General features: G+C 41.5%; 1 protein-coding gene across 2 annotated transcripts in view; it reads right to left on the bottom strand.

Annotated features, from left to right (window-relative positions):
• The window catches only part of aatkb (apoptosis-associated tyrosine kinase b), a 73,333-nt gene extending 46,187 nt beyond the window's left edge, over positions 1-27,146 (bottom strand). Inside the window, exon 1 of one of the 2 annotated variants that reach the window (XM_085285428.1) lies at positions 26,378-27,146. In XM_085285428.1, coding sequence (XP_085141554.1) covers positions 26,378-26,453 — 76 coding nt within the window. In that variant the 5' untranslated portion in view covers positions 26,454-27,146. Of the gene's footprint in view, positions 1-24,091; positions 24,108-26,377 lie in introns of those variants that run through there. The other variant, XM_085285431.1, reaches the window with a different exon arrangement.
• Between the last annotated feature and the right edge of the window lie 688 nt (positions 27,147-27,834).

Genomic DNA, 27,834 nt, shown 5'->3' with positions numbered 1-27,834 from the left:
CATGTTTGTGTGTCCCTCATCCGCCCCTTTTAAGTGACTCTCAAAGATGAGGAGACTTGTACTTCCCTCACTGACAGTGGAAGACTGTTCCAGAAGCTCACTCCCTGATATGACAGAGCATCTGTGAAAAGGTGCCAGTTCACAATCACCTCTAACAGTGGATCGAGTCAGTCGAGACCCGGCAACACTGCTAAACTTTTGTTTAATAAAATCACTCATTGGTGGAGGCGCCAGACCATGTATAACTTTGTATATTAGACAGGAAGATTTAAATAATATAATATACAACAGTGATATGAAAAAGGTTTTTTATCTAATATTTTCAATGCTCTTTTGTAGCACACTTCAATTGGCCCAATAGCAGCAAAGCTCATATAGGACCAACTTGTAATACAGTATTCAATATGAGCCAGTATCATAGAGTGCAGGAATGTAATCGCTGCTGTGTCTGTTAATGATGTGCGGATATGTCTAAAGTTCTGTATATTAACATTTGCAGTTTTCACTACTTTTTTAACGTGTTTTTAAAGGATAATTTTGAGTCTAGTAGCACTCCCAAATACTCAAATTCCTCAACATTAATTAGTTCTTGTGCACCCAGGCAAACTTTTACTGCAGCCGCGGTTGTTTTAGGTTTACTAAAAAACATTGATATGGTCTTTTTAACATTAAGGCACAGGCATGAGTCAATCAGCCATTTTTGTAAATCATGTAATGCCAATGAAAGCCGATGGGCTGCATCAGCAGCAGTTTTGGCTTGTGTAAAAATTACCGTATCATCAGCATACATAATCGTGTCCACATTTTTGCACACATTGGGCAAGTCATTTACATAAAGTGAAAATAACAGGGGGCCTAGAATTGAACCCTGAGGGACACCTTGCGCACAGTAAAGATAGGGTGACTTGCTATTCTTTATTTGCACGCATTGTTTTCTATCTGATTGATAAGACTGTATCCATTTAACGGTGTGATTACTAAAGTTAAATGTTGACAGTCTAGACAAGAGCTTAAGATGATTCACAGTGTCAAACGCACGCTTGAAATCAAGAAAAACAGCCGCAACATAACTGCTTTTGTCTAAGTAAGATTTCACTCTCTCAACAAAAACACAGACAGCCGTTTCAGTTGAATGAAGAGTGAGAAATCCGAATTTCAACTTGACATCCTGTGTATGCTGGGTTTTAAAATACTGTCGTTCATAGCTGTATATCCTGCTCAGGTCAGTTGATCAGCAGCTTGTAGCAGTTCCTATTGTAGCTCCTCGGCTTTCTCAGTTGCAGCTCTGGAACTTTGGAACAACCTCCTCCTCCAAATTAGGTCATCCAAATATTCAAATCCCAGCTGAAAATTCCCAATTGTTATTGATGTTGTTTGTTTTACTGTTTATGTTTTTAACTTTTAAAAACTTTTATTTGACTAATGTTTGAATTGTTTTTCATATTTTTAAATGGCTTAAATGATTTGCAATACACAAACAACTCAAGCTCCACCCCCCCCCACCCCCCCATAATAAGCAGATGTATAAGCAGATGGATGGATGGATGGATGGATGGAGTAAATTGTTGTCATGCAGTCTGTTTAATGTTGTGTATAAATGAATAAAGTAAAAAGATTTGCTTCTAGGAGGACTTGGACATTAGCACTGGGAGCAAACTGAAAAACAAGTGGGATACATCCTGGACAGGTTTTGAATCCATTACAGAGCTAATGCATAGAGTCAGACAACCATTCACCCTCACATCCAGACCGACAGCTTATTGATCACCACTGAAATGTAGGCAGGCACAGGGAGAACGTGTCAGTTTAGTTGCTGTTTCAAGCCTAGAATCTTCTTTCTGTGGGGCCACTCTACCACCGTCCAAAAATCATCTGTCTAAAATTTTAAGTCATCTCTGAAAAGCTCTGCAGGATTTTGAGGCACTCTTTATCCAAAGAAGGGGAAGCTGTCGCCGTGACTCACTGTAACACAGCCTCAGGACCCGTTTTGTCAGGAAGGACTCAAACCTTGCTTTGATTTTTAAAAAGTTCATGTGCTATTGTTTCTCCCACCTACTCTTACTTTTCACAGCTAAACTCAACTTCTCCCGGCCCACTGGATTTCCGCCTATTGAAATCACTGTTAATAAGTGCAGTGCATTTCTAGCTCATTAACAAGTTGATATCAGCAAACTGCAGAGACCATGTAGCTCCTTCTGAATTGGCTGAATCAACTGTATTAATGTTGGTAATTTAATTTACCAGGATGTCTGAGGACAGGTGGTTCTTCCTCAGAGTCCTCAAGAAGAAGAGGCGCTGGTGAGCCTTCTTGACCAGCTTGGAGCAGTTGGTCGTCCAGGTGAGATCCTCGGAGATGTGGACTCCCAGGAACTTGAAGCTGCTCACACGCTCCACAGCCGTCCCCTTAATGTGGATGGGTGGATGTGGGTCAGCATTCCTCCTGTAGTCCACGATGAGCTCCTTGGTCTTCTCGGTGTTAAGCAGCAGGTTGTTTCTGTCGCACCACTCAGCCAGACGATCCACCTCCTCCCTGTAGGCGGCCTCATCGTTGTCACTGATGAGGCCAATCACCGTGGTGTCATCTGCAAACTTAATGATGGTGTTGGAACCATCAGCAGGTCTGCAGTCGTGGGTGAAGAGGGAGTAGAGGAAAGGGCTCATCACACAGCCCAACGCACAGCAATTCTGGACGAATAATCCGGTTAAAAGTAGATAAAAAACCCCTAAATAGCAGATTCTGGAGAGACACTGAGCCGCGCGTTGTTCACGCGCCGCCATCTGGCTATAATAATGAGCTCTTCCAGCAAATTCCCCACTGCTGGTAAGTTTGACATTTTTGTAAGCGTTCAGCAGTCAGTGTGTTGCATTAAATTCGCTACATGTCTGCTTTAATGAAGTTACGATTTTCACTTCAACTCTCACTGTCACTCAACTCCCTCTGTCACGGTTCTGGGTCCGTTGGACCCAGTATTTTGAGTTTATTATGTTTTGGTTTATTTCTGCTTCATGGATTGTTTTCTTCTCGTAGTGATGATGATGATGATTATTATTTCTTGTTTCTGTTTATCCGTGCTTAAGGATTTGTTCTCAGTTATATCTCACGTTTAGTTTAGTTCAGATTCCATGTGTCATTCTGTCTGTCTCTCAGTGTAAAGTCTGCATGCTTGTTTAGTAATTCATGTTTCCTGTTTTATTGTGAAAGTCTTTGTCTTATGTTAGTGTGTGCAGCTTAGCTCCCCCGTCTCGTTAGCCCTGATCTCTCCCAGCTGTGTCTCCCTCCTGTTGCTGATTCCCCGTTACTACCCTGTGTAATTAAGCCCTGTGTTTTCCCATGCTCAGTGTCGCGTCGTACCCTCAGAATTATGCCTGTGTGTCCTTGGTCTCAGTGTTCCATCCTCACTCCATGTTTGTTTTTCTGCCAGCAATAAAGCTGAGGTTTTTTTGAGTTTCAATTCTGTGTTCGAGTCCTGCATTTGGATCCTCATCTCTGCCTGCCCGCACACAGAGCCCTGACACCCTCTCATTCCCATGTACAGTGCAGTGCCAGTTTGTCAAAAGCAGGGAAAACTCCAGAGCTAAGAAAATGAACAACAGTGCAGGACGACAAATCCTGTCTTCAAGGGTTCTGGTCTGGTGTTACGCTTCTGTTTAGGTGGAAGGGAGTGCAAAAGGATGTAACCAGACGTCATTGGTTAAAGGTATTATTTATTAATGCAAACTCAGACAAGAACAAGACACCAAAACCTGAATGTAAAGTACTCCGGGGTGAACAACAGTCTATGGAGGGACTTTGTGGAATAATATGGAGGAGGATTTGGAAAGATGCACAAATAGAAATCAGTTTAAATAAAAAACCAAACAAACAGGAATTGCTCAGCAGTTTCTTTTTGATGTGAATATGATGGCTTTCAGGGGTTTTTTTTCAGTGGCCGGACACAGCTGGCACATCAACGGGCCACACCATGGATTCAGCCAATCAGAAGGGGACTCGTCAGGCGAGAGCTGTAATATATGGCCAAGCATACGTGTGAGGAATTGGAAGTAAGACTGTTCTTGATGAGTGGATGATGAATAAACACCAGGTTCTTCTCTTCAGCTCTCCACATTCATGCATGGAGTCCCACTGAAACTATTTTCTCCAACACTTTCTGTTCTTGCAGAGGACTGGGGGTGGGGGGTGGGGGGGTTCTGTGATCCATCACGTCACAGACACACGGATAGTGGCCATCTCCAGCTGACTCACAGCCCTCTTTCCCAGGATTAAAACCCATCCTCTAACCCCTTCTTCTTCAGTATCACGACTGTTTCTCAGGAAGTGTAATCTTTTTCCTGCCTCTTTCCACAGATAAGAGCCACACTCCATCAGCGGGTGCCCTCATTCCCAAATGTATGCTCTTTTTTTTTTTTGCAAAGTCATGCAGGCTGCTCTCCAGAATTTATGGGATGCTTTCAAAAAATACTCCCCACTTTCATTTCCTCTCCCGAAGCCTTTCACTGTCATTCAAACTAAGACCCTCGAGTGGAGTCACAGAACAATTACACTGTACGGACACATAGGATATGGAGGATTAGCTATTCATATCACGCGGGAGTCGGGTCTGCCTTCCCTACATATAAGCAGGCGGCCCACGTACTGTAACCTAATTACACAGGAAGCTGTAATTCGGAGCTGCTAACCACAAAACACATCTCCCCGGAGCAGCCATATTGTCTCTGCTCAGCAACCCTGTACAAATAGGAGAATAGTCCTCCGGATCACCCGCGTCGGCACTTCTGCCTGCAGGAGTTTATTTATTTCAGTGTGTGCATGAATGCGATGTCTACCTGATTTCCCCTGCCCTGCTGTGGCAGAACTACACTTCAGTATGCTGAACGTGTCGTCGGCTGTCTGACAGCCTCCACCTGAGGCTCTGCTCCCGTTTCCCTCCCCTGATAACGCGCTGCCCAGAAACACCACAGTCTCGTCTGGTTTATTCAGCACAGAGCTCTCTGGAGGGCCAGATGGGAACATCGGCAGGATGTCCAGCAGTGGTACATAGTTTCCTCCACCTTTTCTCCTTCACACTTTTTTTCTCTTTTGTTTACTTTCATTTGGTTTTGTTTTCTTTTTCATTTTCACCAGCCTTTCGTTTCTTCCTGTTTATTCCATTTCAAGTCCTGTTTCTCTTGTTCTTTGTTCTTATTTTCCTTGTTTTCCCCTTTCTTTCCTTTTCTTGACTTTGTGTATTCCTTTCTTTCCCTTCTTTCTTCCTTGTCTGTCCTTGTCCTTCATTTTTCCTCATTTTTCTCTTCCTGTTGTTCAACAGTTTCTTCTCTTTCTTTACCAAATTCTCTATTTTTCCCCTTTTAACACCAGATTTTCCCTTTTTCCATAATATCTTCGATTTCCTGTCTTCGTCTGGTACTTTTTCCTCTTTCTTTCCCATCTTTTGTCTGCACTTTCTCCTACCTGACCTTTCTGTCTCATTTTACTCCTCTTGATTCTTTTCTGTCTTATTTTCCCTCATTCTTTTCTACCAATTCCTTCTTTATTTATTTCTTACTCGTTGACTTTCTTTCCATTATCTTTTCTTACATTTCAAATGAAGTGCTCTCACACTCACATGCTGAGGCATTTATCTGAAAGTGTGCCCCATGGTACGCTCTCTGTGTATGTTTGTGATCTTTTAAAGGTCACAGCAGTGTAAAAACCAGCAGTGCAGTCCCTCCCTCTGACCTCCCATCATGACAAACATGAATGTCACTCCTTTGTTTGCCTTCGTCTTCTCTGCTCTTTTTTCTCCATCATAAGACATCGCTGTCCCTTGGGATGATGGGATATTGTTGTACGTGTATGTGTGGGTGCCTTGCACTGAAAACAGCCGGAGCATGGTTATTTTACTCTGTGTGGGGATAAACAGCAGTTGTATTGTTCTCTGTGGGTTTTGCTTTGTCACAGAGAGGAGAAACAGACAGCCCGCTGCGAGGATTTGAATGTTAGTAAAAAAAAAAAAAAAACTCACACTCAAGGGCAGATAATGTGGCTGTGTCGGCTGATAATGTGACACATGGATGTGAATATTAATGAAATGTGCTCTGAAGATAATGGTTAAAATGTTTTTGACATCTGTGCCATCACTGCATTTGACATTCATGGCCTAACGGTGCATTACCCCTCAACAGGAAGCTTTGCTTTCAGTGAGGAGACAGACGCTGGTGGATAATGCTGCCCGACCTCACCAGGAAAAAGACAATACTCGCTGATTTTTGAAGGGCAAAAAAGCGTCTCTGGTTATAAATGCTATTTCTCGCAGCAGTGTGAGTAAGTGCGTGAAAATGTCCTTTTCAGAAAAGCGCTGGCACATGGTGAGGAACAAAATGGAGAGAAATTTGACTTCTAACATTACTGAAAGGTCTATTTTGACTTAAATCAGAGTATGACTGGAAAACTAATTAAGTGGTTTTCGTATCTAAGCCACCTGCCAACCACTGGTGCCAAGAAAAACTTCACCCATAGACAGTAAAGATAGACGTGGCCATCATGATGTCACCCACTAATTCCTGAATTCCCAAAGTGAGTGTTTCTACCATCGCCATCTTGGATGGTTTTAGAGCCACCCAGTGGTCAGTTAGCAGGTTTTTGAAGACAAGTCATGGTAATCTGTTAGCGACCAAAGCAATCACATGAAGGTTTTTAGTGCAACACCCTCTTTGTGACTGATTTTACCCAGTAACAACCAGCAGCTACTCGGCAACTGACCGAGGGCTACATATTTTTCCCTTGATACCAGAGGCTGTCGGAGAGCGCCGACGTCCTGTCTCTAGACCTGTGGGCCTGATAGTCCTAACCTAACAGTCAAAGACACCATCGAGTAAACACAAACGCTATCAGACCTGAAGGCTCAGTGTAGAAATGCTTAAAACATGCATTCTTTCAAATCACCAGCAGCAGGAGACACTCAAGGTTACCTCCAAACGCAGTTTGTCAGTCACTACCTCAGTAACGTTGCTAGGGTTGCAAAAATGTCATAGTAGTCACACAAGTATCCATCCATTACCACAAACTGTGGATGAGTTATGGCACCCTCTGATTCTGGATTCTGCATTTTGAAGCCTCGGTGGAATCCTTTCGGCTGCCTCCGGGTTTGTTTTCTGCAGCTAGAAGTGACCGTCATTTGATGAGAGGATGGAGCGGTGAATTATCAGCTAATGCTAGCTGAGTCACAAACCGTACAGGTGCAATGCAGAGCCGATTATCTAATTATTGAAAAGTAACAGACTGAAAAAATACTGGGCTTCACTCATCATATCTGATGCACAATTCAGTTAAAATGTTCTAAGAAAAAAAAAAAGCTCCAAAACCACAAGCACAGTGGAGAGGTCAAGTTTAGGGACTAGATTTAGCATAATGCAAATGGATGAATTATGGATCCAGAGTGAACATTAACCCTAAAGTCATTTTTTACTATTAAAAAGAATTAGCTGAAGAATGATCTCCAAGACTGACGCAGAGAATCTTAGTAAAAAAAATAAACCGCTGTCTCTTTCCTGATTTGCATTTAATTTGTTTATAAGTATTCAGCACACAGTCTCAGTGAGTTCATTTGTCAAGATGTTCACTTGAGAAGATTATTCGGTGTGATACGTTGTAAAATCCTGACATTTATCAAGCCCTCGCAGCTTGGAGAGCAGCACAGAAGAAGGGCACGATGGGTCTTTGGAGTGTGCAGTTCATGTGCAGCTGAGCTCCGAGTGCAGCGAAGCATGGAAACACAACAAGGCCTCGCGTAGATGACTGTTATGTATGCACACACAGGCACCATTAAAAGTGAAGACGTCTGGTAAATTGAACCGTGGTACGCAGGAATATCGGAAACGTGCTGGAACATTAGATGGTTCACCTGAGCGACCCTGGTGAGCATGTGAGCGGAGCATGAACATGTCCTGCTGTTAGTGGTTCTTATGTGGATGAATCATCACAGTTGGTGAGACTTAATGGAGCAGAGAAGATAAAAACCATCATAACAGGCTGTGGAGTTGAGGCATCCCTCTATGCCTACTTACTCCTCTGGTCCTCCATCTACTTCTTTAATCTCCGACTTCCTCCTTCCTCCTCACTATTCTCTCCCAGGAGCCTTCCTACACTTCCCAAAAACTCCCCTGTTTGCTTTTTCGTCTCCCACTCGCTCACAGGTTTCTCTCCCTTCTCTGTCTCTCTCCTGTCATCTCCTCTTGTGTGTGGATGAGAAGCCACTGAAGCAGAATGAATCTCCTCTTCTTGCTCTCGGCTGTTGCACGTGCTCAGATATGACATCACATCTCAGATGCAACACGGGGGCTATTACATAACACACACACATACTTCAAATTTATAAAGTGGTATTTTATATTACTGTGAGATATAAAAATATCATAGTTTACAGCGGTGCATTCCTGCAGGTATTAAACAGCATATAATTTATTATATAAATGTATTTTACAGTTTTAGAAAAGATCCTACGTCTTATTCATGTCGACAATATTTAATAACACCAGTGCCCACTCAGCTCCGTTAGGTTTTTATGACATGTTGCAACCAGAAGTTTTTTAAAATGATAAAAATGAAAAACGTAACCAAGACCTACACACTCAACACCAAACAGCTGCAACAGTGAGCATCATGGTGGAGGATATTTTTATCTTAGGATTTGGTGGAGACCGAACAAGAGTAACAAGGATTTGTTTTAGTGGCCAAATGAAGCTTAATGTGTGCCAGATGTGTGTTGTGACTTTTTTAAGCGGTTTAAAAAGCGTTATTGATATTTATCATACATTTGTGCTTCAGCTTGTATAACCATGTAACTGTCCACTCTGAGACAGTAAAATAAAAACAATAAAGCACAAAGAAGCCACTGTATGATACTGCAGACCAGTGGTTGTTGGAAATACAGCACAAGGAAGCACCACCTGATGACACTACGGTGAACTGCTCCATCACAGGGTAGCCTGTCACAATTGTATCTCCTTTAGAGGATTATATTAAATGTTTAAATGGGACGTACGTTACAAACTTCCTTCACAGTCATCTTCCCTTTACAGCTGCTACTTCATTATAAATGCCCTTTGCCCGTTTGGAAGATTTGACTCATAACTTTAAAGCAATAATAATAATTTAAACCCAGCAGCAGAGCAGGGGAAGATACAGTTTGTGCTGCAGGATGCATTTTTATTTCAATGAGGAAAAAATACTTTTGCGGTATAACAACATGTTCTTTTATGATATTTTTCCATTTTCTGTCACTTATTATGGCGCTAACTGTTTAATGTTTTCCTTTTACAACAGGAAGCTAATTCCTCCATATAGATAGAAACTATTTAGCCTTGACTACATGTGATATTTACAGAACTGATGTCACTTCAGTTTAGGTTGATCACTTCTGATTTGTTTCTTTAATTTTGAGTTTAGGGTTTTACAAGTTTAGATTGTACTGCATCCGTTGCCTTTGTGCGTTATTTTCTTGTGCTAGCCTGGCTGGTCACTGTGAACTGTTATTTTCCCTCAAAACATTTTCATTCAGCTTCATTGCACTTCTTGTTTTTTAAACCTGGTTTACCTGCAGTAGGCGTATGCCCCACAGTTTGAGAGTCACTGGGTTAACTGGTCATCCTAAACCGCCTCTCTGTGTGTTCGCCCCGTGATGGACTGGCAACATGTACCCTGACACTCTCCAAATGACAGCTGGGATAGGCTCCAACACCCTCAGAAATCTAAAGCTGAATAAGCTATTAGGAAAATGGATGGACGGGTTCCAAATGCTAATAAGGTTATGTAATAAGATGCAAACGAGTTTCGTGAGTTGTAAAGCTTTCTGATTTCCTAAATAGATTTCCTTTGTTTTAATCAGTCAAACCAACAAGCAAACACACAAAAAGTGAAATCAAATGGCTAAAAACACAAAGTGGAGATGAGGAAATTCCTGTCAGGAAAACTACAATTCTTAGAAAAGGAAAGAACAATCGGTTTGAACCCAAGAGTTAAATATATGACACTCGTTACTCCAGACATTAAAAAGCTGACTTGCAAATTCCGATCCATCAGGAGTGTTTAAATGTGGTGGCATTTTTCTCCTTCTCTCTTGGACATCTGCATTAAAGCACCTTTTAGTTAATCAAGTGTCCTCACTTTGAAAGAGCACAGAGGCTGTGGAGCATCTCTTCACAGACTGCAGCATCTTTTCAAGTATTAATGAGAGATGCAGGCTGGGTTTGTGATATGCGTCTGCCATGATTATGCGTGATCACAGGCAGCGGACACGCTCTAAAGTGCCCCCCCCCCCCATCATGTTGTGCGCAGGTTTCCAAGCATGGTTGCCATGGAAATGATTTTAGTATACCAGGCTGCCTCATTTTAGTGTGTTGCAGCTTGTGAAGTGCGTTGATGGCTGGGAACATTATGTCTTTAAAGTGCTTTTACAAAGAGATGGGACCAGAATTAGAACTTCCTGTTTGGAACTAGAATAAGAACAGGTATGGAATTTTATGAGAGCAGAGGAAGCTTTATATAACTCAGTTACATGAAACAAGGACCAGCTGAACTTGTATGATAAGGCTTTAGGTAAGTCCGCTATCTCTGTCCATCCTTGTGAGTGCATGTGTGAATAGACACACATATGGCACCTACCCAAACCACTGAATTCAGGTGTTTCAATCACTTCCATGTCCACATGTATATACAATCAAGTGCCCATGTATGCAGACCGCTTCTACAAACGTTTGTAAAAGAATAGTTCACTCTCCTCACTACTAAATATTCCTCAGTCAACTGTTATTGAGATTATAGCAAAGTGGAAGTGGACAGTGAGGTGCATAGTGAGCATGCATCGCCAACTTTCTGCAGAATCAGTCGCTACAGATTTCCAAACTTCATGTAGCCTTCAGATTACCTCAAGAGTTGTGCATAAAGAGGTTCATTGAATGGGTTTCCATGGCAACCAGCTGCATCCAAGTGAAGGGGGGGATTACGATGTGGAGTTGTTTTCAGGAGTTAGTCTCGTCCTCTTAGTTCCAGTGTAAGGAACTCTTAATGCTGCATTTTGGACAACTTAATGCTCCCAACTTTGTGGGAACAGTTTGGAGCCGACCTCTTCTTTTCCCAACATGACTGCACCACTATGCAGAGCAAGGTCCATAAAGATGAGCCATGGATGAGCAGGTTTGGTGTTAAAGTCTTGTTCTCCATCTGATAGAATGGATGAATTAGAGCGGATACTGTGCACCAGACCTTCTCATCCAACATCAGTGTCTGACTTTACAAATGTGCTTCTGGAAGAATGGTCAAAAAATCCCATAAACAGTCCTAACCCTCACGGAAAGCAGAGGAGATGAAGCTATTATAGCCACAAAGAATTGTCCAACATCACATGTGGATGTTGGCCAAACCCTGTGGATTAACAATGGGATGTTGTTCAAGTTCATATCCATGTGAAGAGCATGTGAATAATATAGCGTACGTGCAGGTCTCTCATCAGGACGAGTTCTGTCACATGCCAGGCAGTGGTTACTTTATTCCTTTTACTTGAGATATCATTACATGCTGCAAAAAAAAAAAAAAAACTGACGAGTTACTGAGGGGCAGATCAGAATAAAAAGTTCCCAATTATCACATCACCAAGGAGAAGTGCATGAATAACACAGAATCAAGTACAGCAGATAATGATGAGTTACTTGGAGACGGAGCGAAACTATGAATAAATAATTAGGTGAGGGGTAGTTCATAAATATCTGTGAGACAGAGTTGACTTTCTTCATGTAACTTGTTCCTGATCTAAACCACCACTGAGGGCTGAGCAGCACAAACTAGTAACCACACATCCTTAATCAACAATGGCTCTGGTGCCTTTGCATCCCTTTAATTGTGCCTCTGTGGTCTCTTGAAATTTCTTTTGTTCATTTTGGATTTGTTTTTGAATATTTTTGTCTCTCGGTGGTTTGTTGGAACTTCATTGCAGTCATTTTGTGGTATTAATGGTTTGAGTATAAACTGCATGGCACTTCAACCATATTTCACACACATTGTAAGCTTTTTATTCATGTCACTTTATAGTATTCAATTTAAATCCTGCAGGGGCCTCAAAACAACTCGATCATTCAACGTGTTCTCATCCCAGGGTGTAAAAACCTTTCATGTCAGATAAAGACATATGTTTGTCTTGATCAGTCCTTATTATGGGATGAAATGTGTTCTTTTTCACTCACTGTGTTTATACAACACTACATTTAATCATTTCTTACTTTTACCTTCTGCCTTTCTTCTCGACGTAGGTCGAGGTGCTGAAAAATAATTCGTTGTCTTTTGAAAAGACTGAATCTGAGTAAAATGAACAAATAAATCAGGCCTCACAACATTAACCTTGTGTGTCAGGAACCCGTCTCGTTATTGCTGTAACCCAGTGTGTCTGGGCAGTGACAACAGTGCCTCTGACATCCTGATGTTATTTAATGAGCCGTGAATGGGAAGAAATGAGCTGGGTCGTTACTTTTTTATAGCTGCATTTGATATTATCACATTCAAAGTACAAAGTTTCACTATGATTTCACTATGAAATACAGAAATGAATAAATTTATTATAGTTACCTATTGATTTATTGAAATAGCCTCCCATTCATTCTATAGTAACTCAACATAGACTAGACAACAGACTCAGACTTCAGTTTTTGCTGAGGAATGACTCATCTGTAGCTGATGCAGGCACTTTCCAATTCATGGCTCGCTCGGTCCTCACTCATTACTTACATTTCTCTGAACCGCTTCTTTTTCCTCTCCTCTACCTGCCATTTTCTTCTCTTTATTCCTTTGCATTGTTTTCAGCTTATCGTACCACTACTGGGGTAAAGTGAAAGAGGAAAATGAAATCAAAGGTGTGCCGTGTATCTCAGGGCCTGCTGGCTCCAGACTCGGCCATGCGTGGCTGTGATCAGGGAATACTGATCCACACTGAAGTCGCTGATGTTCTAAATATTGGATGAGCTCATCTGTGACTGAGAAGAGGAAGGGGCAACGGCGAAAACACCATGAATTGGAGCAAATGCTGTCACACAAAATGCGAACGCTAACACATCCACCCACGCAGCAACTACACAGATGCTCTTTTTCTTTTAGTCTCTATTCACGTTGAAAATAATACTCTATATGTGTACAGACAAGCTTACTGCCACCGCTTGGATGCTTTCTGAATGTGTAATGAATGTATATGTAAATTAGCATCCTTCACTCCTCATTGTCACTCCTTATCATAACATGAACAGCCAAACTCCTCCAAGTGCGACGCCTTCACGTGTGGCGGCTGTCGGCTCACGTGCAAACTACTCAGGAGCAAATGTGAGTGAGAGAGCAAGCAGATACAGATTTATAGATAGAGAGAAAAGAGAGAGAGAGAGTTTTTATTCTTTCTCAGATGCTGATTGGTAAAAAGGGCTCTGAAAACGCTGAATTAACCTGTGATGAATGGCAGTGCTGAGCCAGGAAGATGTGTTTCCATGGAGATGGTTTGATGGAGTATCTGCAGTCTAACAGCTACTGATGCAGATGGTGGTTTAAAAAGCTGTGTGGGTGGTGAGTGGCGCTGACCTCACAGGTCAACTGCCATGCAGACCTACCATGTGTCAAAGTGGACCCTTCAGGAAGAACTAAATGACATAAATAAGTCCTCCATGTTCTAGAGCAGGTCTCACACGTGGAGTAAAGCAGGCTTTTTTGTTGCTCAGTGGTTTAACTTCATCAAAAGTCCTTTGAGAAGGAAGTCTTATCACTCAGAAGCAATCTTTGAAATGCCTTCAGACAGTTATTTGATCATTTTAAGGCTAAAAGAATGGCAGAGAGCACCAACATTACTTTCTATGGCCTTGCAGGGATTACTTTGTTTTGTAGGTAGTTACACAATCTGTGTTTCCCTTAATGACAAGCCAGCAGGACTGGGGGAAATAACAGTTTGGCATTTGAAGGTTAAATTGAATCCCGAGAAGTAAAAGGCTAACTATAAATGAACTAAACCTGCTTTTGATTTTCCAAAGAATAAGCTCCTCTGGTCAGCATGATGCTGAATAACAGCTCTGGATAAATCCTGACAACTGCCTCCTCTGGGGCATTTCCAGAGTCCATGAGTGGGGTATCAGCTTCCATGTCTAAAGATATGCAGTTACTGTGTTTGGTTAACTGGTGATAAACTGGCCATAGGTTTGGATTTAAGTGTGAACAGCTGTCTGTTTCTTCATGCTAGTCCTGTGGCAGATTGGCGACCTGTCCCGGGTGTACCTCGCCCTATGGGATAGGCTCCAGCCCACCCATGACTCTGAATTGGATAAGTGGACGAGAATGGATGGATGCTATCAACTTATTTATATTGTAAGACACAACGTAGAAGTGTCTGAAGCTCATTTTAGCCACCGACTTTATTACATGAGTCTAATTAATGCAAGGCAACTTATTTCAGGGTTATAAGACTCATCCTGTGGCACTCAGTGCTCACAGGGACATAAAAACTACACATATATAATCAAATCTCGTACAAACCATATCAATCTAATCAAAACTGCTTCAATACTTTTGAACTTTGAACCGAAATTAAGTTGTTGTTGGGTTGAGGGTTTTTTTGCAAGTGGTACCTCTACTACACATGTGTGCAGTTTCATTAGTGGCTCATGCCAGTGTGCTAATTCACTTTATGAATAAATTAATAGCCCCATCTCTCTGCTCAGAGCCACCTTTGCTATGAGCAGAGAGACAGGCCTGCCATCACACAGATGAAATGGTCATGAACCTCTAGCTAAAAAGCTTTTTAATGACCCTGTATTTCTCCCACGGACGTTTATTTTTAATTTTATTAATAATCTGTTGTTGTTGTTGTAAAGCAACATCTTTAGGTATTTTTGATAAGGGCTCATTTACATACTATATTTTCTGAAGATTATAAAGAATTCTAGGTGTTGTGTGAGGCACCACTAGTTGTTTGGGTCAAAGCCAGGGGGCACTGACTTCTAGTGGTGACAGGAGCAAAGGAGCCATGAAGGAGGTCGAGGTGGATGAACAGATGGACAAAACATTGAACCTGAGGTCAGGAAGCTTCTGTTTGTCCCTGACTCAGATAGTCAGTGTGGTTTCTTTTAGTTATAAAGCCTTAACCTTAATCATACATTTCTTCATTAGGAAGAGCCACTAAAGAGCTTTTTTTTTTGGGGGGGGGGTAAGTTTCACTGATAACCTATAAGATTGTTCTTATTGTGAAGGAGTCATGAAAAGGAGACAGAGAGTGGGGGAAGGAGTTGTACCCAGACCACTGCATTTAGGCTTGAAGCATGTTGCTGCTGCTCAACCACTGAGCTAAACCAGCACCAATGAAAACCTGCTGTGAACCAAATTATTTCATAAACTCTAAAAAGTATGCATGTGCACCAAATATTCACCACGGTAGTGCTGTAACACCATAAAAGGCTGATTATGTTTCAATATGAAAATTAAGGGGAACGTGTGATGCAATTATAAGCTAATCTGGTAACAGGTTGCAGGTTTCTCTCCCTGGATAGGCTGGTTTACAGATTAGGAGGGAGACTAAATAACCTCAACCTCACTTAAATGTTTTTAAGGTTAACCAATTCAGCTGGGGCCAAAATGTGATCTGCTTGAGTACTTTTATGCTTTGATAACTGTTTAGGACAAATGAATGATGGCCTGTAACTTAGATTTGTATTATTTTAACTGATACTGATTCCTCGTGATAAGAAAGACGCTAGTGTCTGTAGCACAAGTCCTTTAAAAAAAAAAGTCCCTCTAGGCAATGAAAAAGCTGACTCATGCACAACAAGGAGAATAAATCATATGTGATTTCTGGTATGGGCATATCCCATATCAGTTTTTTAGTCACTAAATTCCCTGAAGAGCATCATGCAGCTATAAAGATAAGATGAAGGATGCTATGGAGTTGGTAAAATGGATGATTCACTCATTTGTGGTTTCTGCTCTCACTGCATCTGAGGCTGATACTGCAGAAAGTGCTTTACAGATGTTTCCTTCTCTAGTTTTGTGTCTCTGGCAGCACACACAGGATGGCCTGCTGTGACAAAGGGCAGGCCGGTATGCAGATATTGGAAAGGAGACATAATTACCTCAACCTCACTTAAATGTTTTTAAGGTTACATATTTGCAAAGATAATCAGAAACCGCATCTCTCAAGAAGATGATTTTAAGTGGACCGTTTCATTAAATTTTAAAGTTTGCAGTCATTATTTCTGTGGTCTTACATAAGGCATCTATCTTTGTCTTACAAAGAGAGCTCTATGTTGGTTTTTTGCTTTAATTTTTCACCTATCTGCTTCCTTTCTTTATTTTTACTGCGATTGTTTTTCTGTCTCGTTTGATGAAGAGCTGCGGAGCTCGAAATGGAACAACAAGGGACAGAAAGACAAAGGAGTTGTGTCATTTTCCTGTTGACTGCTTCTGTTTCAACACCTGGCCACATCCGAAGCGTGGAGCACAAACGAGTGTGTGTGTGCATCCTAAATAGCTGTGGCATGGTACAAGCCTGGTGTCACAAAATTATAACTGATAAGGTCCATTAATAGAAGTCTTAATTACAACAGAAAGCGTGTGGCTGGTTTCAACGGTGCCTTGAAAAGAATTGATGAGGAGCCTGGTGCTCAGGTCAGCTAATGATCCTCTGATCTGTGCAGCAATAAAGGCTTTGTGAACAAGTGGTCACTGACATTGTTTTCTTTTTCTCCATGGCAGCCATGTTAGAAGGAAACAGACAACAGAACAACCTTCACCCTGAAACGCACAAACCAGCAACTTTGTAGTTTGAAAATGTCCACATGAAACAAAAGGGCTTCAACCATTTTCCTTTCTTGTTTTTTCATTTTCTTCTCTTGGGTTTGGTTTATAACTATTTTGACTGTAAACTGATCGGTTTGTTTGACTGTTTTACTCACTACACAAACAAAGCAAGAGATCTTAAAGCAGCTGTTTAGTAACTCTGTGTGTTTTGAGTGTACTAGTTGTATCCTCATTTGCTTGCATTTTACATTTACTTTCATTCTCTGGTTAAATTTAGGTACTAAGAGGTGCTTGGTTAGATTTACGCCATAAAATGAACTGTTATGTTTGGGAAAAGTTGTTGGCAAATTGGGCTCTTATAAAATAGTAACCATGGCAATCTAAGTGCTAACCAGGTGGCTCAGGAGGTAGAGCGGGCGGTCTGGTTGCTTCAGTCTGCCAAAGTATCCAGTGTGTTCACTGGAGTAGAATAATAGATAGAACACACTCTGACATAGAAACAAGTGTTTGCATGAACATGTGAGTAAAAAATGGCGTGTTGTAGAAAATGCCCTGAGAGCTGAAAAGCACTTTATAAGACCAGTTGGTTTACAAATAAAATACATGATCACCAGCATAAAAGCAAGTAATTAGGATAAATAAGCATGAAAAGGCTATTTTGCTGTCCAATAGTAATAATAATAATTGCCCTTGTGATTCAGAAGAAGGAATTCCACTGCAGTGACTTAGGGAAACAAGGCTTTCATAATTTTAAGAGTGTAAATTGTGAAATAACTTTTAGATGATGCCTAAAATACATTTCTGTGGTTAACTGCAGCTTAAGACATTTTCACATTTTAATCTATAAAATAAAATAAATTGAATTCTCTCTCTCTGTTAGAAAATCGATGCTTAAAAAGAATAATTCAGCTTGTCAACATTATTGTATCAACATTGTCTGCCTCAACCACACGTCTAAAATCCAATTTTTCTAAATTCCAGTTTGACCTACAGAAGTGCCGTCCCTGCAGCGCTGTGCACTGTGCGCTGTGACATAGCGTAGTTGTTATGGCTCTTTGAATTATCTGCATTTCAATGTAAGACATTTACCAGCCACCTATAGTGATTAAAACCACAGTAACACATTAGGTGTCCTGACCGACACAGAGCTTTACATCTGTATCGCAGTCTGCCCAGTTCTTTCACTCACATGCTGATTTCATCTTTCTGTCTCATGTTTATTCCTCTGCCGACACCCTCTCCATCTCTCTCTGCATTAGGATGCACTTGGAGTCTGAAAACCAGTCACCCCATTGCTCAGCCAGCTAAGCTTGGCCAATGACAAATCCTTCTAAATAACTAGCTTAGCTACCTGCTGTGATACTGTGCGGACTGTGAGGGCTTCCATTAAACAATTCATAGAGAGGAGAGATTGATAGATTTAGAGATGTGGATACAGACAGACATTAAGAAGAAAGGCTTGAGGAAGATAAAGGAAACTACATAAAGCGGCAGACAAGACGAGGATTAAAAGCGATCAGCATCGTCGTGTATTGATTGAATCTGCAAAAAGTCTCCAATCAGTCAGTGTGGGGCTCCATTCATGTGCTGACTGTGTAGTGTAGTGATCAGCCTCTCTTGTGCAAACAGACTAAACAGGGCAAAGACGATAACTGGATGTTTCACTTTATAGCAAGTCAATTTGCCATTAATGCCACGACTGAGAGGCTAAAAAGAGACTAGGAAATGGAATTATTCCTGCAGTACACTCATGATTGCACAGACAGACAAAGTCATAAAAGAAATAATAGACAGCATGGTTTCATCCGGAGGACAAATTGCTTTTTTAGGCTTGTTTTTTTTTTTTTAATCCTGATGTGCACAGGCTCAACCGTAACTACAGCTGCACTCCAGAGATGGCTGCCTGTTAGACCACATAGTTGCTCCTTTTCAGAAGAAAAGCACTGGGAAAACTTGGAGGTGCGATTATAGCCACAGCCTAGAGGTTGGAGCGATGCATCAAGTAATAACATGCTTGTAATTTTACATTTCAATACAAGGTTTATCATTTATATGCATTCTTAACAAGAATGTCTCTTTTGACCACAGCAGTTCTTTAGAATAATATTTTGAGCAGTTGGTCCCATTTGGTTTCACTCTTGCTCTATTAGCACATTGATGGGAGGCCCAAATGTGCATGCAGCCACATTCCTGCCAACACTTTCACACTATTCTGCTAATCGACAGTTGGTGAGCAAAAAATGCCAAGAAATGCAGCAATGCACCAGCAACAGTTAGCGAGATGGACTCGAGCAAGCAAACATGGCGGTGCACACAGGATTTGAATTTTATTAAGAAATTACATTTTCAGAATATTTTTGGAAAAGGGAAATGTGTTTCCCATTTTTAGGCTCTAGGAGCGCACACATTGCCTTTTGTTGATAGCACGGGTGTTGCTAGACAAAAAAAATGTACTGAGGCAATAGTGGGCATTTTTGTTTGTTTTGCTGTGTAAAAAATGTGTTATATAAAATTTTCAGCTCAGTTTACTTGAAATATTAATGACCTGATTCAGCTATTTAAGCTGAAACATATTTAATCTAAAACCTTTTTTTTTTTTTAAACTCTTCTGAGAAGTTCACAAGTGCCTCTTGATTCACCTTTTCAGTATTTAAATGTATAGTTTATTTTTCATTCATGGACATGCTGGCAAGATGTGCTCTGCAGCTTGTATTTTGGGTTAGGAGCATTGCTTTAATATTGTGCGTCTAAATATAATGTTTCTTTTTCCATTCATTATCAGTCTAAATCCAATGCCAAATACACATGCTTGTAAAAACTCATAAATTTTACTTGGACATGACAGATCAATACCAGGGCATGTGCCCCAATAAGAGGGGAGAGCTGAGCAAGACACACTTTGTGCCCGCATGTTTGTTTGCAAGAAAAAGGTTCATTGAGTTTGAAAATTCCCTTTTGTACTCCGTGGCTAAACTGGACTTTCCCAAATAGGTCATCTCTGAAATACTGAAACACACCAGAAGACTTGCTAATTATGCCTCGCTGGGAGATGTTTTCAAGATCAATAATGGATTCGCACTTTCAGTTTATAGGCCAGAAAAATGAAAAACAAAACTTCCTTCGGTTCTTCAACTCAGGGCCTCGTTTGTTTTCATATCAGGAGCTGTCCATAGTGCTAAAACATCCCACATGCTGTATGACAGGAAGGCAACATAACTTTTATTTCAGCTGCCTCTGAGGCCAAAACACCCATCAGGCTTGCTGTGTATTTAGTCAACAACACCAGAATCTCTCTGATCAACTGTGAAATTCAGTGGACCTGATCAGGGCCTGCAGAGACATGGATCCAGGCACAGAGCTAGAGGGAAAGCACAGAAGAGATCTAAAGAGGCGATGGGTGTCACACTCCATCATCCATCCCATTAGTCAGACACAGAACAGGGTAAGATGGAAGTCGCAGGATAATAAACCTTGCTCAAGGGCACCGCTGCATCTGAAATCAGAGCAGAAATGAACCTAAAACTCTCCAGCTGTGCAGAAATATCTACAGAAACAAGCAATGAGAGGATCAGGAGGTGAAACACTCCCGTTGTGGTAAAAATTAAAGCTCTAGTGATCCATTATCATCATCGTCATCATTAGGGCTTATGCACTGCTTTACCGTTGAGTCTGTTATATAAACGAGAGAACAGGTGGATGTGTGTGCAACCTGTCGTCCAACATCAAAATAAAGGAGAAGCTGATCACTGTAATCAGCTGTAATCAGCCTGTTTGCTGTGAGCAAGGTTAGTGACTAGCTCATGCCAACTGCTGCTAAAGCTCTTTGGATTGCCTTAGTGATCAGTGGGGGCATCTTCTGTAACTGTGAAGCTCTGACTTCTACTGGACTGAAAGCAATGCAAAGAAACAGCTTGTATTGCTCTATATGCTCACTGGGATAGTACAACCTGGGCTAACCACTAGTCTGTCACAGAGCCACACATAGATGCACATAGACCCAGCCATGCGTATAAAAACTGAACGTTAGGCAGCTACAAAAAACACTGAATACCTACTAATATAAATCAAAGTCACCGTGGTTTTGGAAACACTGATATTGGACAGGAGGTCATTTTAAAGCAGTGCTCCTGTGTGGAAAAAGAGCTTCTGCGTGGACCGTGACACTTTTTTAATTAAGTGTGGCTTCAGCTCAGTAGTAGGTGGTCCCACCTCCCACACACTCATGAACTAAGATGAATCCCACTTCATTTACAGAGCAGCAATCACACTGCTGGCCAACACAGAGCCTCATGCTGGACCATCTCTGTACGGCAGCAGAGAGGCAGGATGCTGGACCCTGATGAGTCTATTATGCTGCTGTGTTACGGGTGACCCTGGCCACCATGCAGAAAGACAAGAGAATTTCCCCACAAGGATCAATGAAGAATTACATTTCATTATTATTTCATTGAGTTTGCCTTTGAATCGCCACGAGACGTTAAAATCATCACAGCTCTTTTTACACACAGCTGGTATGACACACGCCCAAATCCAAAGGGATGAATGTTTAACTTTCTGTTCTGCTCTAATTTGTTTTGTGAGAAAACTAAAGCACATTAAACATCAGACTTTTGGCTCCTGATGTTCCTGCAGTCACTGAATTATCGGAGCCCTTACTTTGAACAACTTCTCCAAATATTTCATCCTATCATCTCAAATTTTTGGCATTAAGAGATCATAAAACTTCTTTTTAACATTCTGAGAAAATCAAACACATCTTAAGTTTTATTATCATCAGGCAAACACCATCAACAGGAGCACTCTCTTTGTTCTCTCACCCAGTGTCGTGTCCACTTTGTGCAGTGTTGTTTCTCACACAAGCACAGCTGTGGTCAAAAGCCACAGAGCAAGTCCAACATGCCAAGATACCTCCACAAGAAGCTGGTGATCAGGGTGATAAGTCAACCCACTGTTCTCACATAAAAGAGGCAGAGGAGTGAAAATATTTGAGAAATTAAAAGCAACTCTGAGGCGGTTAAACAATAAAACGTGCCATACTTCACCCAGTGTGTGTGTGTGTGTGTGTGTGTGTGTGTGTGTGTGTGTGTGTGTGTGTGTGTGTGTGTGTGTGTGTGTGTGTGTGTGTGCTATGAATCCTTGTGCACTTTAAGTGGTTTTGGTGGTCAGTAAGGCTGGAGAACTGCTGCATAAATGCCAGAAAAGAAAGCTGGCCGTGTAAGCTAACAGACTTATCTGTATCACTACCTGATCCTTAAGGCAAGAGAGGATCTGACTATAATTAAATTGAGGTTTTACTTAAATTAAGCTTTTCCTTTTGTCACGGTCCCTGGGTCTTGGATCCGGGGTTCTGAGTTTTGGTGGATTACACATCTGTTGTTGTGAAGGGATTATAAGCAGGCTTTAGTCTTCTGTTGTTATTTGACGTTTTTGTTGTTTTATGCATTTTGTTCCTTCCTTTGGTTTTGTTGAAGATCGATTCTGCTCCTCCATTTCCTGTTTTATTTTGGCAGTCTCTTTTTCTTTTGTGCATTGTGCTGAGTGTAACCTCCCCTTTCCTGTTATGCCTGATTTGTTCCCGCTGTATTTCGTGGCTGATTCTTCTCATTATTACCCGATGTATATTTATTGTCTGAGTCTCCCCTTGTCTGTTGTTGTGTCCTCTCTCATGGTGTGTGTGTTTTCTGAATCCATGTTTTCCACTCTTTTGTTTCCCAGCTCTTGCCCTCTATTCATGTATGCTTTTTATTATTGCAGGTAACAGCATTAAAGATGCCTTTTGAATTTGTTCCTGCATCCCGAGTCCACATTCTGCCTGCTACACGCACAGCTTAGAATCATGTTTTAGGATTATAGAATCATATTAAGGCTTGTAAAATAATGCAACGTGGCTACAATTGTTTGCAGAAGCAGGAAAGCTGGCAAAGAATAGAGCTTGTCCTAAAAATCTTTGTTTTTCACGACTGAATTCTCATGAGAAAAACACTGAGACATCAGACAATCTCATTTTCCATTTAAACGACTAGTCTCTTATTTTGAACCTGCTCTGGGGCCAGTTAGGTCTGCAGCATTTGTTACCATTGTGAATGCAGCCTGTTAAGAAATGAACACCTCCCTAATTCTAAATAAATAAATAAAATAACCCTGGGTTAAATCTGAAATCCCATTGCTAAACCCAAGATCCTGCAGATCTGTAGCACAGGCCTATTGAGATAGACGTGAAATAATCCCTATAAGATTCTGGTTGCAGTGTTTGAGACACTGATCCACAGTCTTTGCAAAATCTTATAGTCTATAACTAAAAACTCTGGCTTATGCAGCGCTGTCTTTAGATGTGAGAGACTGCCAGATCTTAACCTTTTGTGCTCTTTTTAAGGTACAGAAGCTTAACTGTGCAGCAGGTTCAGCAGTTATAATGCAATGTCCACAATATGTTGGACATATTTCAGATGTACAGTGTTTACAAGCCGCCGTGGTAAAAAGGATTCAGGGTTCAGACAATGGTAAACAGCCTGGCTGTTGCTGACGGCATCTTTATGTTGCATCGAGCTATTAACGTATCAGTGCTGAGAGCACGTTTGTGCTTTTCGACTAATGCAACCCAAGAATTTCTAAAACAAGTAGAGTTTGACAGGAATTCACCTTAAATCACAACAGCTGGATCTTAATTTGAACCGAGGTGGAGACACGTGCGTAGGAGGCTGTTTGTTTCCGTCTAGAAAAATAGTTTGTGTGCAATCAGAAGCGATTATTCTTCAGACGAACACACACATGCACGCACAAACACAAAGAAGCTCTCTGAGTGCAAAAGCTATTAGTAATCAGAGGCATGTTTGCTGCAGCCTCACTTAAGACACTCCGGGTCTTTCAGTACAGAAATGATTTTTTTAACAAGCTGCTCTGCAGAAACTGAAAACACAACTGGAAAAAAAGCAGCTTGTGCTTGCAAAGACTCACACAGTCCTTTCATCTCTTCACATCAGTGTGAGTACTGGAGAGCTGTTCCTAACAGGAGGTTTTAAGGTGCAGATCAGAGGAGGAAGCTTTTAGAGGCTTTTCAATTGCTGTAAATAGCATGAATTTAAATTATAATCATAGCTTTGTACCTTGCACTTCTGTAGGTTGCCACCAGTTTGAGCTTCCCCTTCCATCAAAGCTTCAACATCAGCTGCTCGATCACATTTAATCCCTGATTTTTGGATGCAACCTAGTTTTTTCCTTAGTGTGAAGATCAAAGATCAACACACGCCCTCCTCGACCAACTCCTGTCATACATCTTCGAGTCAACAACCCCTCTCAACTGGGTTTTACCTGCTCCTCTGGCTCCCTGCCTGCGTCCTCCAGCAGCTCGACCTGGTTGTTTAGTGATAGCCTGTAGAGATGAAGGTCTGCTGGGGGTTTCAAACACGCCGTGTCCTGCTTCCCCTTCTGTTTTGTGTCCATGTAATTAGAGCGTGCTGCTGTATGCGTAGCCAAGAGCCCACTGAGAAATATGAAATGGATAACCTGGGGCCCGGGAAACGAGCCAGCGCTGCCAGTAAAAATCACCCACACCATCATCAGCAAGCCCTGCCTTTACTGGGCTGTGATGTCATCCCTGTATCCGCCCTCTTATACAACGGTCATCACAGGGAGAGCCTTCTCTCTTTCACTTTGTCCTTCTATAATCATATTTGCTTTGACATTTCTATTTCTCAGCTACATCAGGCAGCTTCTGCAGTTGATTTTTCCCTTATTTAAAAAAAAGCTACATTTTTAACTGCATTTGAAACATTACGCAAAGAAAAGGAAAAACAAAAAGGAACACAACAGCTAATCTATCAAGACATAAAAAATTGGATGAGGCCCCCTAAAACAGCAGCTGCTAAAATGCTTCAAAAGCCAGAATCTAAAACCAGTGGGCCAAGTCCATCTTTAATATACAGTCTGTACCTCTGAGGTAAAGACAGGTAGATTTACTATAAATTATTGAGAGTCAGCATTTCCCAAATCTACATGACAAATTGGTCTATTGGTTGAAAAATCTCTCAGTTTTCCTTTGACATTATTTTAGACAAGGGATGTCAAACTCATTTTAATCCATGCGGCACATAAATGCAGCTCAAACTGATGCAAGGTACATTAGAGCAGTAACCCAGTTTGCAAGTATTTACATTTAAGGCCAATCAAATTCACCTATAGCCAAGATTTTCTTTTTAAAAGAAGCTGACAGCACAGGTCCAAGTCAAATACAATATATTGTGTATACACTACAATACACATGATAAATAGTCTGGGATAAGATGGGATAAACTTAGAAATGTAGAGTTTCTGCAGCTAAACAAAAAATCTTTTTTACGTCTCTATGATTCAAACCACCTGCCTACATCTACTGTAGAAATATTTCTAATTATCCATTGTTTTCACTTTTTGAGTAATTAATGTCATCATTTATCTATATATATACTTTGCAAAGTAGTTACTTTGGGTTCTGGCCCCTGGGCCAGCTTTGTTTCTATATGTTGGTCCCACATGAAAGAGTCTGATACACCTTGGTCACAACATAGCACTCTAAATTATAAAACCATATGGGGAAGATGCATTTGCATCACAACTGACAACTCAAAATATAAGCATTAAATTCAGCACTTTTATAGGCACAACACACAAACAGGTCATGACTCATATTCTTGAGCAAATGGGACTCTGACAATACAGAGTTGTTTTCTCATTTAGTGACCTGGTACAAACCGAATGCTGCAGAGGCTAAATGTTGGAATGGGGGAAGAGGGATTTATGCAATTCAGATAATGTGTTTTGAAAAGGGCAGGAGGGCATTATGAAACCATTGTAGCCACTGCAAGGAAGGCGGCGGGGATGCACTTAAGCATATTTGGCGAATAGCAAAGGGAAGACAACAGACATGCGCATTAGACTTATGGCTCACAGAAGGCTTTATGTTCAAAAAAGCGGTCCAAAAACTGAAAGTGCTGTTGTAGACAGTAGGAATAAATTCATGTATTATTCACAGGTGGACAGAAAAAAAATGGGAATGCTACAGATTGCTGCCTCCTGGTTGCCATAGAAACCACCGAAATGACAGGCCAGCAGTTGCTTACGCTGAATCATAAAAAAGGAAGCATTTTGGTTTCCGGTGATTTCTGATTATTTCATCGTTATGTGAGGTAATCTGCCTCCGTTCATTGTCTCCCATAATCCTCTCCTTTGTCAGCATTAATTGGATAAGTCCAGCTAGCCTACTCCTCCTCTCCCTGCTCCAATTAGGAGGAAGCCTCTGCTCCTCAGCTCCCACAATTTCACCTTTCCACCCAGATCACCTTTGAACTGTTCAGCTGTCCTGAGGTTTTGGATGGAGGCAAATATTAGAGCTGTGTGTGTAGAGGTTTTAAAAATAGGCATCGTTTACACGCTGGAGCCACAATTTCTCATTAAATCGCTTTTTCCCTCCCAATGCAAGGACACACAATCGCAGGTGGGGATATCACATCGTTTCTATAGAATATAATGATGTGCATTCAGCAATGATAACATGTGCTCGCTTTGTCAGTGCTTTAAGGAGCATTCTTAAATAAAAGCACAGTGTCTGCGTCGGCTCACCTGAGCTGAAATGGGAGCTGAGAGCAAAGCCGGGGCTGAAAAACCCTGAAGACATCATCATCAGGAGAGCCAGCATCTTCACAGCCGGCGTGGCAATGACCGAAAGAGAAAGCAAATGCAGGACTCGGAGGAAAGCAAATTAGGCGACACTATTTCTCGAGCATGGCTTCATTTCTCCCTTCCGAAGCGGACCCATGCCATTTCGCAACGCGCCCCTCCATTCCTCCTCTTATCGGTGTGATTTAAGACAGATGCGGGCAGAGACGCAGTCCTCCTTCAATATAAAGTCACCACAATCTGAGGACTTTTTCAAAAAATATAAAAAAAAAAAAAATAATGAAATAATAATAAAAATTCTCCCGACCTCCAAAATCTAGTTTTTCCTTCACCTCTGCAAAAGTACTGTTAACTTGATCCTGATTTGTGGATTGTGGCTCTCCTTTTCTTTTCTTCTTTCTTTTTTGGCTGCTCAGTTTCCCGACACCTGGATGCCGTTCACATCACCTGAGAGCTCCCAGCGAACATCTCACACAATGACACCTCTGCAAAATAAATAAAAACGGGACAAACGTTCAGTTTTCTGTCAGAGCTGCCGGAGCTATCCGAGGTGCTGACAGCGAGAGCGCCATCTTGCTCGGTAATGCACCCAAAGAGAATTTATGGAGCGTTTTTGCGCCCTGTCTGCAAAAAGGGGGGAGGTGGGCTAGGGAGACTGTGGATAGGCTACTGTGCTGCTTGAGCAAGTTCAGCTGACTGACATATACAGTACTGAAGTGAAGGATCGGCAGCGAGAAACGTTTGTTTTTCCTGCTAAAAAGACAATTTGCCATTACTGACGTAAAGGCCGCACCTTCATTTCTATTTTTTCTTCTATGGTGTTACTATATTTGTGTTATGCTTGTAGAAACAGAGCCCGCAGCAGTGTCTTTCCCTGGATGAGTAAAATGATAGCCATTTAGAAAATCTCCCATGAACAGGCTGTGATGTAATGCAGGAAAAAGGCACACAGCAGGACTTGGCTCTCAGGACTATCCCCGCTCTAATCCTGCTGTTCATACATGTTGGATGAGGCCCCCTCCCCCCACCCCACAGCATTCAGCCTCAGCCAATCCCCCCATCCTCCTCTCCTCTCATCAGATTGGATTCCTTGCACCAGAGGGAGTTAACTTTTTTTTTCCTTGTGTATCTTACATCCTTACTATGATTGTAATGCTTCACCCACGCTGGGCCACAGAGATGTCACAGGCTGAGCTGCCAAAGAAAGAAAAGGGATAAATATAATGGCTCAAAGCACAAACACAAACTCTCTGTTAGGTTTTCTATCACTGTAGCTGTGCACCCTGCTCTTTGTTGCATGGATGAATTGTTATGCAATATATAGTTTATTATTAATAGATATCTAGTCCTGGTGAATATCCCTACTTGAAGTGCCAGAAACACAGAGAGCAACGCAAAAA

This window comes from Mchenga conophoros, linkage group LG8, assembly GCF_057382185.1.
Source record: "Mchenga conophoros isolate Kocher_MC1m ecotype Shallow Benthic linkage group LG8, M_conophoros_male_GT1.1, whole genome shotgun sequence".
Taxonomy (NCBI): domain Eukaryota; kingdom Metazoa; phylum Chordata; class Actinopteri; order Cichliformes; family Cichlidae; genus Mchenga; species Mchenga conophoros.
This window is presented reverse-complemented; position numbering and strand designations above follow the sequence as displayed.